Genomic DNA, 14337 nt, shown 5'->3' on the forward strand with positions numbered 1-14337 from the left:
GCCCGCTGAGCTCCAATGGATGAATCTCATTAACATAAAAATGTACAAGATCATATTTTATCATCTCAAAATAAAAAAAGTATTCAATTATATTTTACATAAAGAATAATAAAATCAATTGTTGCACCATTAAGATTTTTTGACTGACATTAAATTAGAATTAAATTAATTTCTCAATTTTCAATACTGTAAAATCTCCTTCTAAAGAATAGGTTTAAGTTTTATCATGCACAGTAATATTTTTTTGAAAATATGATTTAGACATGTTCTTGACAGGTTTCATGAGATTCACCCTGGAGTGTTGCAGTAAAAACAAACTACTAACAAATGTTCATCTTATGGAGTTTCAAAAAGCGAAAATTCAAATAATAGACAAAACTCACCTGACTATAGAAATATCATTCAGGTTCGACTAAATATACTTGTGCGTACAAAAGAATCACTATTTTTGAGATAGGACACAGTGTAACAGACCAACAAACTATTCTGGGCAGACTTAAGCTTGTGGTTCAGCATTGGTTCCTGTAAACCACACGAGCTGTCCTGTATTTCATCTTCATAGACCCCTTTACACAATCACTGCACTCAAAGAGTCCCAAACAGTATCTGTGTTAGGAATTATTTTAAGATGATGTCCTCTGGAAAAAATTAATTCCATTAAAAGGAATGTCTGAGAAGTAGTGGTATAATAAAAATCAATCTTAAGCTAAAACTTTGATTCGAAAGTTAGCCAATTCATGAAGCTGCTTCTTTGAGTTTATTTCTAACTGGATTTTCTCTCAATGAAGCTGAACTAAACTTTCTGTTCCAACAATGTCTATATGCAAATATCTTTCTATCAACTCTATTAAACATCACCATGCAGGGGCTATAATGTCATAAAAGCAGTATCTGCTTTTTTTTTTTTTAAGATAAAAAAAAAAAAAGAATAATGATTGATTATAGCACTAATGCTATAATGGGCTATAATGGTACATTCTTCTTCAAAGTTTACCATTGTCTCTCTCCATTTACATTAGCAGGAGGTTCTACTGACCTATAAATGAATGTAGGTAATGTACTACAGCTCCTCGCACTCAGTCTGAATCCCAGCTCAGAATCAGCACAGCCCTACACAGATGCACAACTTGGGAGAAAACACCAAATAAATGGGGGTCAAATAAATAAATAAATAATATTTGAAACTACACTGATTTGTTTTAAAGTGCATTTCACCATGCTTGGAAATATCACTTTATCAGCATACTCCTCTGCTCCCAAAAAACGTTTGGGTGCATCTAACAAGCAAACATCTGTTCAGATTTCACCCAAAACATTAAAAGAAAAATAAGAATGATTTTGCATTAAGAAAACTGTTTTTAGGACCGTAAAAATTGTTTGCATTATGAATTATGCACATTTCCCCCCTCAAATTGTCATTACTGTCATACAGTAATGAAAATATTTTTTTCACCCAATTAAAATCAGTATAAATTAAACTCACAAATTATTATTGTTTAGCTGAAACACATTTTTTTTTAAATACCTTAAATTATAAATATATTATAAAAATATAAATACTAATACATTTATATAACAAAAAAAAATCTTGTGTTTATATACATGCAATAATTTTAATTATTAAATATAATATTTAAAAAGGCTTTATAATTCAAAATAATAAATTTTTCTTAATTACCTACATTAATAATGATATATTTTAAAAGTAATTTAATATAAAATGCAATACATTAACTTAAATTATGCCATGTCATAATGCAAAAATGACTAATTGTACTATAAATTAATTTTCTTTATGCAAAATATAATTTCATATTTTTCTTTTGATTTTAGGGTGAAAAATAACTAAACTTAATAACTAAGTTTTGTGTTTAACCAAATTTTTTTCATTTCTTCAGAGCCTTTTCAAATAATTTCTCCATTAGTCCACAGCCAAGAAAACAGGAGTTGTAGCCACAGAAACCCTCTCTCTAGTGCCTGTGAATTCGTGAATGGGGAAAAAAGAAAGTAAAAAAAGAAGTGCTCTTTGTTTTGACCATCTCAAACTCCAGGCATCCCTCTCTGACTGTTTTAGAAAATGCAACAGGGAGGCTACTGTGTCGCACAATTAAAAAAAGTATCTGACACCCCAGCCACAAACGTTCACTTTTTGTCCTCTAACTGCAATGGAAGACACTAAAAGGAGGTTCTGTATCTTACATCGATAGCTGCACAAAGGAGGAAACAGCAGAGACTTAATGACACTTACATCATCAGCTCTTCTGCTCTGGAAATGCTAACAAGTATAGAACACTCAGCATCGATGTGATGTTGCCATGGCAACTGAGGCTAGACTAAAGATGGTATGTCTGTAACGGGTGCAGTGGAACATGGATGGGATGAGTGCGATTATCTTTTGGCCTTGTATTTTGAAGCATCTCTGGGCTCTTTGCTCGGGTTGCTCCAGTCATCCGCTCCTGGGCCTCCTTGATAGTGTCGCCAAGCAGATTTGTTAAAGACGGGCAGACGCTCAAATGATTCGCTGGAGAGAGCCTGGTCAGAGAAGATGACAGGGTGGATGTCATTCAAAACCTAGTGGAATAATTATGTAAAGTGCAAACTGAGAGCTGTTTTTACCTTCAAGTAGATGACGGCATCGGTCCCTACACCTTCCATCGAGTACAGTTTCAGGTCCCCTTGAAAGTAGCGGGCGTACAGTCTGGATATCGGCAAACCATGTCCAAATCCAGCCTAGAGACGCGTGGAGATCAGGTTTCAGAGGACAATGCTACATTTAGAACTGTTGTTCAAGGTTAAAGTTGGGTGGTTCTTTCCTTTACTCACTCTAATGACATTCCATTTTAATTCTTTCAATGAATACAAAAAGAGAAGTTCAAAAAATAGGACAAAACAAAAAAAAACTAAAGTACCATAAATGGGTACATATGATTTTACAGTCCTGTGCTGAACAGTGTTATTTTAGAATTATTTACATACTATTATAGTAATTGAATTAGCTTTTATCTTCAATTTTAATTTTTTTGGAATTATTTATATAGTATTTTAGTTATTTTTTTTGTTTTTTTTTAATTTTAGCTTTAAGTTTTAGTATTTTTTATTTTGTTTTTGTTATTTTTGTTTTATTTAATTTAGTGGCCAGGGCTACCTTTCTTAATTTTAAGTTTAAGCTTTTCATCTAATATTTATATTTTATTTTTATTTTAATTAATGAGATGATTTTAATAGCATTTTTAGTTTTAATTACCAATAGCAACACTGGTTCTAAAATAATATGATGGCTTTGGATAAGGAACAGACCGAAATTTCAGCGATTAATTGATGAAAAATGCCAGGTTTGATGTCAATAATGAAGTGTTACATTATATAATTGCCACATATAATATATGCATTATGTATAATGCAATAATACACTGCAATATAATAAATTACTTTATAAATACATTACTAAATTAATGCCTTTTCATAAAATACTAATTGCACTGCAGAGCTTCATTTTCTTTATGCAAAATACAATTTCATATTTTTTTCTTTTTATTTTGGGAACAAAAATAACTTACATTCTTGACAAGTTTTATGAAATTTTGAGGTTCAACTAAAATATTTAAGTATAATAGCAAATAACTTAAATTTGGCTCTGTTTGGCTTCAGAAGACTGGAAAGTCATTTTAAATACATGTTTTTTTTTCATACTGGCGGTTTGTAGCCATTACAAGTGATTAAGTGATTATGACAGGATGAAGTTTTTTTTTTTTTTTTTTTTTTTTTAAGAATATTGTAGCCACACTTCTTTACCAATGGCACTCGTTTCGAGTCCAGACTGGGTGTTGGTGCAGTCGAGTAGGTGTAGTTAAACAGCCTGTCAATCTTCCGTAAAGCCACACCCCCTCCTCTGTCACTGATCTATGAGGAAAAACACAGGAAGATTGGGATCAAGGCATGCCATGTGTACATGTTTGCAAAGAAAACCGATTTTTAAATAAACTGACCTTCACAGAGAGATCTTCCTTCCCCAGGGTCACTTTTGCTTTTATAAGAGGAAGGCCCTCCTTACTACCCTCGTGGAGCTCATTGGTGGCCCGCATTGCGTTCTGAAAACAAAAACACAAGCTATTACAACAATACGTCAGGGCCTTGGGAAAAACAAAAAAGATAAGAACCGCTAAATATTGAATTGCGTAACACATGCCGGTACTTTGATATATCAAATTCAATATGTATCTGCAAATTTTAGAAACATACCTTAAACAGTTCAAACAGCATGTGGAAGAGGTGTGAGGGAACGTACACAGCCTGGATGGGTTTTTGAGGAGCCTTTGCTACATAAAAAAATAACATTTATACTACTTTGAAGCTCTAGACGTTTTACATGAATTAGACATTAACTCTGAAATAAACATTATATATTGAGATTTGTGAGAGAATAAGGACATTGAACAACAAGGACATAAGTACCATTGAATTCCTCTATCTTGAGTTCAGGGGCAGCTGAATAATATTGCTCACACACCATCTTAGCGGTCTCATATGCATCTGAAAACAACATCAAGCTGAATCAGTGGAGCACAAAGTTCAAACTAAAGATAAGGATGGTTTTTCTACACTGCCATTCAAAAGCTTGGGGTTGGTAGGAGTTTTTGAAAGAAGTCTCTTATGCTCACAAAGGCTGCATTTGTTTAATCAAAATACAATAAAACCAGTGATATTATGAAATATTATTGCGATTTAAAATAACTGGTTTCTATTTGAATATATTTAAGAATGTAACTTATTCCTGTGATGGCAAAACTGAATTTTCAGCATCATTACTCCAGGCTGTAGTGTCACGTGATCCTTCAGAAATCATTCTAATATGCTGATTAGCTGCTGAAGAAACACTGTGCTGCTTCATATTTTTGTGATACATTTTTCAATATTCTTTGATAAATATAAAAGTTTAAAACAAGAGCATTTATTTAAAATATTAATCTTTTTAAACATTTTAAATGTCTTCACTTTCACTTTGGATAATGTGTGCATGTTGAAATGAAATGAAATGAAATGAAATACCCCAAACTTTTCTATGGTAGTGTATGTGACAGAACAAAAAATAAAATCTCTGAACTTACCAGTCACCACTTCAGTAACATTGCAGTTGGGATCAATACTGCCAATGTGTTTTGGATGGGCTGGGTTGATGTCATTGCCAAAAAGGAGAGCTGTAATAAAGAGGAAAGGCAGTTATTTTAAAACTCTATGAAAAGCTATGGTCCAGTAAGTGGTGTCTTTTTTTGCGTGACGTACTGTGCTGGTTGATGAGCATGCGAAAGGAGATTCGGTTGGTGTAGAAGCGGTCCAAAAAGTACTGGATGTTGGAGCTGACGAACGGATCGAAACCAAACTTCTCTTTATATTCGATTACACCCTGGGCCATAGTTGGGACCACATCATTGTGTCTATTCCTGATCTCAATGAGAGTCTCCAGAAAGCTAGAAAAATGTTGATATTGTTCAAATTAGGGAATATATGTTTGTGTCTTTTTTTGTTTTCGTTGATTTTTTCTGGATAGCCATTTTTTTTTTTTTTTTCAATTTTAGGGGAGGTTTTAGTTAATGTTTTATTCCTCTGGTCTCAACAGCCTGAATTCACTTCACGTGAAAATATAATAGCATGCCGTGCAACTGCCTGCAGAACAAGAACGTTTATCTGGCTCACAAAAAAAAGAAAAAATAATGAATAGTGTAATAGTCATTCTTTCTGTTTATGTGGGTCTTCTGGTTTCCTGTTCTCAAACTCTAGAAGTTCGAAAAAACTTTGCATGTACCTGTGGAGAGATTTGACAGGGCTCAGGCTTCATGAAGGATGTGTATCTAACATCCTCCGTTTCAAATTCAGTTATATTACCATTTCTGCACCAGTTTGACTGAAGGCTGACTGAGGAGCCTGTCAGGCAGCAGGTTGACCTCTCTCATAGTGTTAGCCAGACGCACTGGCAGCTCCTTCCGCAGGAACATGTAAGACGTCTTCTCACATGCATTATCCCTACCTACAAATCCAGCAACCAGAAACATAAACAACTGAGAAAACAGGAGGGCCTGTCAGTGTTTACAGATGGGAAAGTGCTGAAAAATGCTTTATCGTCCATACCTGACACCTGCAAAGTACTGCACAACTCATTAATCAGGCTCAACTATAAGCCTTGACGATAATAAGATATTAGAAATATTAACATTATGTAAAACTCCTTTGAAACTATTATGCATTCTGAAACGTATTACACAAATAAAACAAACTGGTAAATATTCACTCTTGCTGTAGGCCTTCAGAGCACACCAATATGATTTCAGCTCAAACATCACAAGAAGGTTTAACTATCCCTATAATTTATTTAAGATTGTAACTAATATCGTAATTAGCCTTGTTGCATAAGCCTTTCTTCTGACTCATGTCATTATGACAGTCCCATTACTCCTATTGTTCACTGGTCTGCTCACTCAAAAATGACAATTCACAAACCTTTTATTTTTCCACAGTCATAGGTTTAGGATGATATATGATTCTGTGCAAGGATTGTCGTGTTTGGGTTAACTATCCAATTAAAAACCTTCAAATTTATTATGACTAACGTCACCTAGGTGTAGTCATAATAAATATCAGACACTTCATATTATAAAGAGCCTCTCCCTCTTATTAAAGTACTTAGAGGGAATTTAGTTTTTTTTTTTTTTTTTTGACATACACAGCATCAATGATTCTAATGTGTGACTCTTCTGTTTAAACAGTATCTGAGTTTAAACATCTTTAAATGTTAACTTTGGAAATGATTAAGTGTCATGTCTCCTACTGTCATAAAAACAAACCCAACTTCCTCAATACTATAAAACAAAGACGGTGAATGTTTTCTTTCCCAAATGCACAAAGTTCTTGTTTAGCAGATTTGTCGCATTTACAATCAACGGATATGAACACTAAACATACACTAGAACAATGATGGGTTATAAAACATAGTCATTTTATGAAGCGATCAACATAATCATGCTGCGTCAAAAGTAACAAGTGCCGCTGTCAGCGACTGTCAGTTTTCACGTGATGGATGCTCTCGCACTCACCGAATTCCAGAAACTGTTTGATTGACAGCGGCGACGGTGAAAACCTTGAATAATATTCTATTTTCGGTAAATGGTCCTTCAGAAGAAATGCGTACAGTCTCATTGTGGGGGGAAATGTGAACCGACTGAGGCCAGGCTGTTTATGAAAGAAAAAGATATCTTTATATTGGGATCATGGCTGGGATCGTCCAAAGAGTAGAGCTGACCGCAACATCCGTATCCGAAAAATTCACCTCCGTTTCATGTTATTTATATTATATATTTATATAACACCGCGTTATACGTGTGTACCGTGTTTTCCCGCACGGCCACTGCTGCGCTAAACAGCACGTACACGAGAGCGAGAGCACAACCGACCGTGATTTAAACAGCGAGCGCTGTTGTTGTTTGATGAGAAGAAGGAGGGAAGCCGTAGTGCTTTGCAATTGGTCCATTCATTTACCTGAACGAAACGCCTCTTTGTAAAGTTAGGTTGCAGAACAGCGGTTATGTTTGTTTGTTTGTTTGTTTGTTTGTTTGTATTAATAACATTTTGTGTATTTCATCTGTAAAACCAGCATTTTTGCGTTTATTATTAATTCTGAGAGCCACATGACACGGTTCTTTGTCCATAAAAGCTTCAATTTGTTGCTTGCTTGCTCTGAAAAAGAAAAGTTCTTAATTGTGTGCAGATAAGTGTTATTTTAGTATCATTTATATATTATTATAGCTGTTATAATATTGTAATATTTTGGGTCAGCTTTTATTATTATATTTTCAGTTTCATTTTAAGTTTAGTTAAATTTGATGTGCTTTTGTCATTATTTTGAAATCACTTTTTAATAAACAATTTATTGGTTTAGTTTTATCAATTTTAGTACTTTAGTACTTTATATTTTACTTTACTTCACCTTTATTTCAATTACCTATTTTAATAGTTTTAGCTGAACAGTAACAATATCAGACAAATGACATGCTTACTGAAAAAAATCTGTATTCAACAGAAGGAAGTGACAGATTTTACAGTACAAAGGGTAATATATCAACATACAATTTAGCAACATAAATGAATCCTGACCTTTATACAGTTGTAAAACTCTTTAATGCAGCCGACCATCAAGCCTTAGAAAAGATTTTATCTCACTTCATCAGCAATGTGCACCATGACTCACAAGATCTACTAATGCTTTGTAGTTCTGATTCCCCAGACTGATGGACCCAATAAAAAGTGTAAACATCAATATCAGGGCCCTCAAAGCAATGGCTGACTCTACAGTCAAATTCTGCGGCCCAATAACTCGCAGTGACATCAATAAAAAACAGATCTGGCAAAACATTAGATACTAGCATGTACATACATATTGAAAATGCAACGTTAATGACCGTCATTGTTCATCAAATCTCAATCACATGCAACAGTCTGTTCTTCTCAGGCAATATCTACAACTTTCATTGAGGTGAGGACAGTCTTTGTCTCTTCATCATCATCCAGATCTGGTATGGGGTCATAATGACGTCTATATAAAATACGGGTCACTAGCGTGATGATGAACATCTCCACGATCAGTAGCTGCTGACTCATCACTGTGAAAAGAAATTGAGGGTGTTTTAAGGAGCCATTAAAGTCTGACATACTACTTAAGTGGGTGTAGGCAAATTAACCAAGAGTTAAAGGAAAATTTTGCCCCCCAAAAAATGAAATGTCTTTCAAAACCTGTATGACTGTCTTTCTTTGTGTTGCTTTTTGTGTTTCTTTACTTTAATGGATGTCTTTATTTACACTTTATGATACTTTTATGCTGCTTTTTGGAGCTTGGCAGCTGCTCATCCACTTAAGAAACTCATACAGGTTTGGAATAACATGAGGGCGAGTAAATAATGACAGAATTTTAATGTTTAGAATGAACTATCCCTTTAAGTCCTGTGCTCTGTGATAATTTAACAGGATTGTTATGTTACATTCTGCCACATGATGGTACTCACAGTATCCACGGGCCTGGGACGTGTAGGGTGGTGTGCAGGCAATAGTCCCGTTCATTGCCAGTATGTTGATGACAGCAGTTTGCAGCTGGCTGAGAATCAGCACCAACTACGTGTAGATGTAATAATTGTTGAATCACTGGTAACATTCATTCCAGCAATACTAAACACCAAGGATGTTCTAAAAATTGCAAGGAATAAGTACAAACCTGATACATGGCATATTTAGGGACCATTTTAAGGGTGCGTAATGCCTCTCGCACATGCATGAACATGATTGCAACAGGCCAAAGGGCGATAATGGTGAGAACGCCTATAAAGGAGTTTATCCATATGGATGCTCCGGTGGACGAAACCTACAGACCAGAGAAAGAGACACTCTGCAAATCTTTCTCAAATTTAAAAATAAAATTATGTATTAAAATAATTGCACAGTCTGTACTTACTTCAGCTAAACTGAAGTTGCCATTCGACCAGAGGACTATAGAAAGGATGGTTAAGACCAATTTCAACAGCGCAAACTGGTAGGACCCCAGTTTCAATATGAACAGAGATTTTCTGAAAAAGCAAAGCACAATATTTGAAGAAAATTAAAGAAATTTTGTTTTGTTTTTCAGATTAGACATTCCACGTCACATGAGCCCACCCACAGGTACAGCGTTCAGCTGTTTATGTTGAGTTTGATAATGGAAGTTTATAATGATTCCAGGAGCTGCAAACTGCTCCTTTCTTCCAGATAGCAAAGAGTGCAATGGCCCTGATGTGCACATTTTAGGTTACACATTATGAATGATTAATGTTTGATGTTTGGTTGAGTGTTGAGTGGAGAGGTGTGCACTCATCCAGTCAAAGATATGGGCAATTAATGGCAAACTTCAGATGTCAGTTCAATTTAGTTAATATAAATGATTCATTTATTTCTATACAGGCTCCTGTGCAGGATGTTATTATTGCGAGAGGAAAACTTGCCCCCTGACTGAGTCTCGTTTCTCCCAAGGTTCTTTTTGTTTTTTGTTCTTGACTATAGTCACCTCGTGGAATATTGGTTTCTTGCCACTGTCACCTTTGTCTTACTCAGTCGGGGTTTAAAAGACATTGACTGCACTGACACTATTAGATGTGAACAAAATTTGAACTAAATTGAACTGGATAATGACAGTTAACTTTCATAAATGAGCTATACAACACTGACACTGTTATTGAACTGAACTGAATCAACATTTAACTGACTTGAGCTGAATAATGACAACATTGCCTTCTGTAGAGCTGCTTATGGCTGAATTAAGCTTGTTTTGATTAACTTTACATTATTTTTGAACTAAAGTGAGTTGAGTGGATACGCTATTGCCTTTTTAGAGCTACTTTACAGCTGAAATTGTATCTGTTTCATAACTGAAGAACTTTAATTCTGTTGTTTTCCTGTTTATAACTGTGAAGCTGCTTTGAAATATTATTTGTATGTCGAATTTAACATGGAAAATGAGGCTCACAACTTTTAAAACACTTCTATGGAGTTTTTGTCTATTTAAAAGTTTTTTTTCCTCAAATAATTTTTGTCAGCTGAACAATTGGTGTGTTGTTAAACAACAGAACAATCCACTGAATGTACCATATTTTATCCCTCATTCCTGTAAATATATATATATATATATATATATATATATATATATATATATATATATATATATCCCTCATTCCTGTAAATATATATATATGGTACTTCCCTGACTAAGGTCTATTGTCCACATCAATATTTTTTCTAAAACATAAAACATTTTTAAAATCATTGGCTAAAAAAAAAAAAACTTTCTACCTAAGAAAATATTATGGAACTTTGATTTTTTTAATTGACTTAACTTTTCCAGGTCTAGAAATAACAATTAAAATCAGGTAACAATGTTTTCTTTTTCTTAAGCGGTGAGGTGAATTAAAATAAGTTTTTAGTTATTTTAGCTTTTAATAGTACTTGTTTTTTATGACGTTAAATCATTTTAAGTCCTCTTGAGGCCACCTTGGATGTTTGCTAAGGCCCTGAAGTGGGCCCTAGTCCCCAGTCATAGATACAAGAGGGTGGGCTATTTTGATTATTTGAGTTTTATAGCAACCACCAACAAATGGCTCACATTGTGGCAGTGATTTTTGATGGCGAGACAAGCTCACGCTTAGGTTTGCTTACCGTGTGATGGGGACGTTTGGCAGACACGGACAGCAGCAGCAACAAGGTCCCGTGCTGATCTTAAATGACTTATTCTCTGAGCGCTTGAGAAATGCATTGTCTCCTCCGACCTCCTCAATCATGAGAATCAGGAATTTGAAGACCACAATTGCAAAGTATCTGCCAATTAAGTCAGAAATATGTTCATTTGTGTCACGGTTGCACACACACCCACAAATTCTTTCAAGCAAATCAAAGTTCTGTACACTTGAAAATATCCGGGACAGTTATATAGGAGTGAAAACAATGACTGACCACTACTGAATAACATTTAATACATGTTGGCTTGAGAAAGCCAACTTACTGAAATGCTATTTAAGATCTTCTTCTACTTCTGAGACTAAACTTTAAAATGTATCTCCTCCTAGAGCTTTCAAGCTACCACCACCAAACTTGTGTCAGACCTTCAGACGGGTCTGACACGGGTTGCTGGTTTTAGGTGGTTTTTAGCTGTTTTTTATATAAATCAGCTGGATTTTTCATTCATGCTAAAAACATGCAAGCAACATGCTAAAAGCATTCTAATCATGGTAAGAACATGCCAACAGTTTGCTATCAACATGCTAGAAACATGCCAGAAACATGGTGGAAACATGCAAACAACATCTTAACATTCTAATCATGCTAAAAAAATGCTAGCAACATGTTAACAGCATGTTAAAAACATGATAACAAATGTTAGCAACATGCTAATCATGTTAGAAAAATGCTAAAACATGTTAGCAACATGCTAATCATGTTAGAAAAATGCTGACAGCAAGCTAATCATGGTAAAACATGCTAGCAAAATGCTAACAGAATGCTAATCATGCTAAAACATACTAGCAATATGCTAATCATGCTAGAAACATCCTAGCAACATGCCTATAACATGTTAAACGATTAAAATACTGCTAGCTTATTTTAACCTATGTTACAAACATGCTAATAACATGCTATTCATGTTAAAACATGCTAGCAACATGTTAATCATGTTAAAGCATGGTAACAACAAGCAAACAACATAATAATCATGCTAAAAACATGTTATCAACATATATCTATTCTATCTAAAGTTTCAAACTTCAAGCTTTTACAACTGCTTCAAACATTCAGGTTTCACAAGCCAACATCAAAGTTTGATCATAAAATGTACTTGTTTAGTTTTAGAGTTGGGCAATATACTCTAGTTATATCGTCCTATTGTCTATTGGCACAACCTAGTTTATACTTCATTTTTTCATGCATTCCACACTGGGGAAAATTTAAGAGTAAACTCACGTGGCTGATGTCATATCAGTGAACATTGTGGCCCTTGGAACCCACATGCCCAAACAAGACATGGTAGCAATGACCTAAAAAAGATAAAGATAAACATAATAGAAGAAGATGAACTTGAGACTCATAATCACTCAACCAGGCAGTAATGCACTAGAAATAACTAACTGTACCATTGCCTTAGTTGCCGTCTGGGTGGGATAGAGATAAAGCTCATATTTGACACGTCAGTTCTAATTAGGAGTGATGAATTATTAAGAAAACTAACAGACTGTAAAATAACAAGAGGCAGGGAGGAATATAAGTAATAACCATGAATAACAGAGCAGACAAAAGGACAAACGTTTGAGTGATAGAACTCACCGGTGCTGCTCCGGTTACCCAGATGATTACACTTTTCTTATTTGGAGGTACTTTCTTATAGATGTAGATGCATTCTTCGATGAAAACCAGCATGGACACTGTGGCCATTAAAGTCAGTACAGAGAAGAGGACAATGCCAAAGATATCCAGCTCTGAAGAACACAAACAGCACCATCAGAAGATCCAAATGGCTACATCAGTCATACTATACTTTAGCGTTATATTAATGCCAGTGTTGTTATAAAACTATTACTATTTTAAATAGTTTTTGGCTATATAAATAAAGCTGAAATAAAATTAAAATCTAAATATTAGATGAAAACTGATTTAAATCAGTTAGTTGCAAAGGCAACATTTAGAATTTTTGTTTCAAGTTCAATGAAATGCACACATACACACATTAAAAAAAAAATTTACCAAATAAAACTCACCGCATGCCATTCATTTATCAATGCTTTTATCTGAATAATTATGGTCTGGCCATCAAATGTAAAATTACCTGACATTTACTATCTTAAACTATCTTAAATACCACTGCTTAATGTTTTTTTTAGTAGTGGAAAGACTACAAATAATGATAGATGATTAAGCTTAGGTTTCACATTTTACCAGTTGTCTTAATCACCTTATTTTACAAATTTTGGAATCAATGAAAACACTGCATAATCAGTTAAAGGCATACAGCGTGAAATAAAAGGACAATTCTAAAATTATAGAGGGAAATTTATAGAAACCTTATAAACTATCCATGTGTTTTCAGTCTGAATGAAGTACGCATGAAAATTCTAATCAAAGTTAAATTGAGAATTTCAGGAATAATGGTTTCACAACCTCGCAAACAAGCCATTTCAGATTACATCACTTATTATCGGTCTCATTTTAATGATACTTAATGTCTGGCACATTGTGTTTAACACAAACCAGGTGTCTGGCTTTTTATTCTGTTCACTGATGTGATGTTATCTAACTCCCATGTCCCAATCGCTCTCCTAAAGCTTTAGTCACAGTGCATGCACTTTCTTGTATGTTATTTTAACAAGAACACGTACTGTAATTGTGCACGTACACAGTTCTTCTAAGGAAAAATTCAACCCTTGCATTTACAGTCACAACTGATACTCTTATCCCTCCCTCTACTGCAACTATTAAAACAAGAATCAGGGTTTGACACAAAAATAGTCTTCTACAGTTGAGGGTGGCAACCTGGAAAGAATCCATGTTAGTGCCATTCAACATTATCATATGCAAACTCAAGTTCAAGAGCACTGAACCACAGAACAATCACTTCTTATCAGCAATGAGTGAGTAGCAGTCGAAGATATTAACTATTAGTTTGAATGGGATTTTTGATGGAATTTTTTTTTTTACACTTTTACACTTTTACACTTTTAGTTTTTTTTAATGCCATCCATTTATCAATCAGTGCTTTTATCTGAAAAATTAAGGGATGTCAAATTC

General features: G+C 34.4%; 2 protein-coding genes across 2 annotated transcripts; both read right to left on the reverse strand.

Annotated features, from left to right (window-relative positions):
* Positions 1–248: 248 nt before the first annotated feature.
* On the reverse strand, positions 249–7437 carry pdk3a (pyruvate dehydrogenase kinase, isozyme 3a). Its single transcript, XM_042714433.1, has 11 exons — positions 7086–7437; positions 5881–6022; positions 5744–5800; positions 5281–5480; positions 5106–5195; positions 4453–4530; positions 4240–4316; positions 3987–4088; positions 3793–3900; positions 2617–2730; positions 249–2532 (listed from the first exon to the last, which is right to left on the reverse strand). The coding sequence occupies exons 1-11, from the start codon at positions 7186–7188 to the stop codon at positions 2389–2391; spliced, it is 1215 nt and encodes a 404-aa protein (XP_042570367.1). The 5' UTR covers positions 7189–7437; the 3' UTR covers positions 249–2388.
* Positions 7438–8038: 601 nt separating this feature from the next.
* slc51a (solute carrier family 51 subunit alpha) lies at positions 8039–13067 on the reverse strand. Its single transcript, XM_042714434.1, has 7 exons — positions 12880–13067; positions 12520–12593; positions 11221–11379; positions 9491–9602; positions 9254–9400; positions 9048–9153; positions 8039–8648 (listed from the first exon to the last, which is right to left on the reverse strand). The coding sequence occupies exons 1-7, from the start codon at positions 12985–12987 to the stop codon at positions 8494–8496; spliced, it is 861 nt and encodes a 286-aa protein (XP_042570368.1). The 5' UTR covers positions 12988–13067; the 3' UTR covers positions 8039–8493.
* Between the last annotated feature and the right edge of the window lie 1270 nt (positions 13068–14337).

This window comes from Cyprinus carpio, chromosome A24 (genome assembly GCF_018340385.1).
Source record: "Cyprinus carpio isolate SPL01 chromosome A24, ASM1834038v1, whole genome shotgun sequence".
Taxonomy (NCBI): domain Eukaryota; kingdom Metazoa; phylum Chordata; class Actinopteri; order Cypriniformes; family Cyprinidae; genus Cyprinus; species Cyprinus carpio.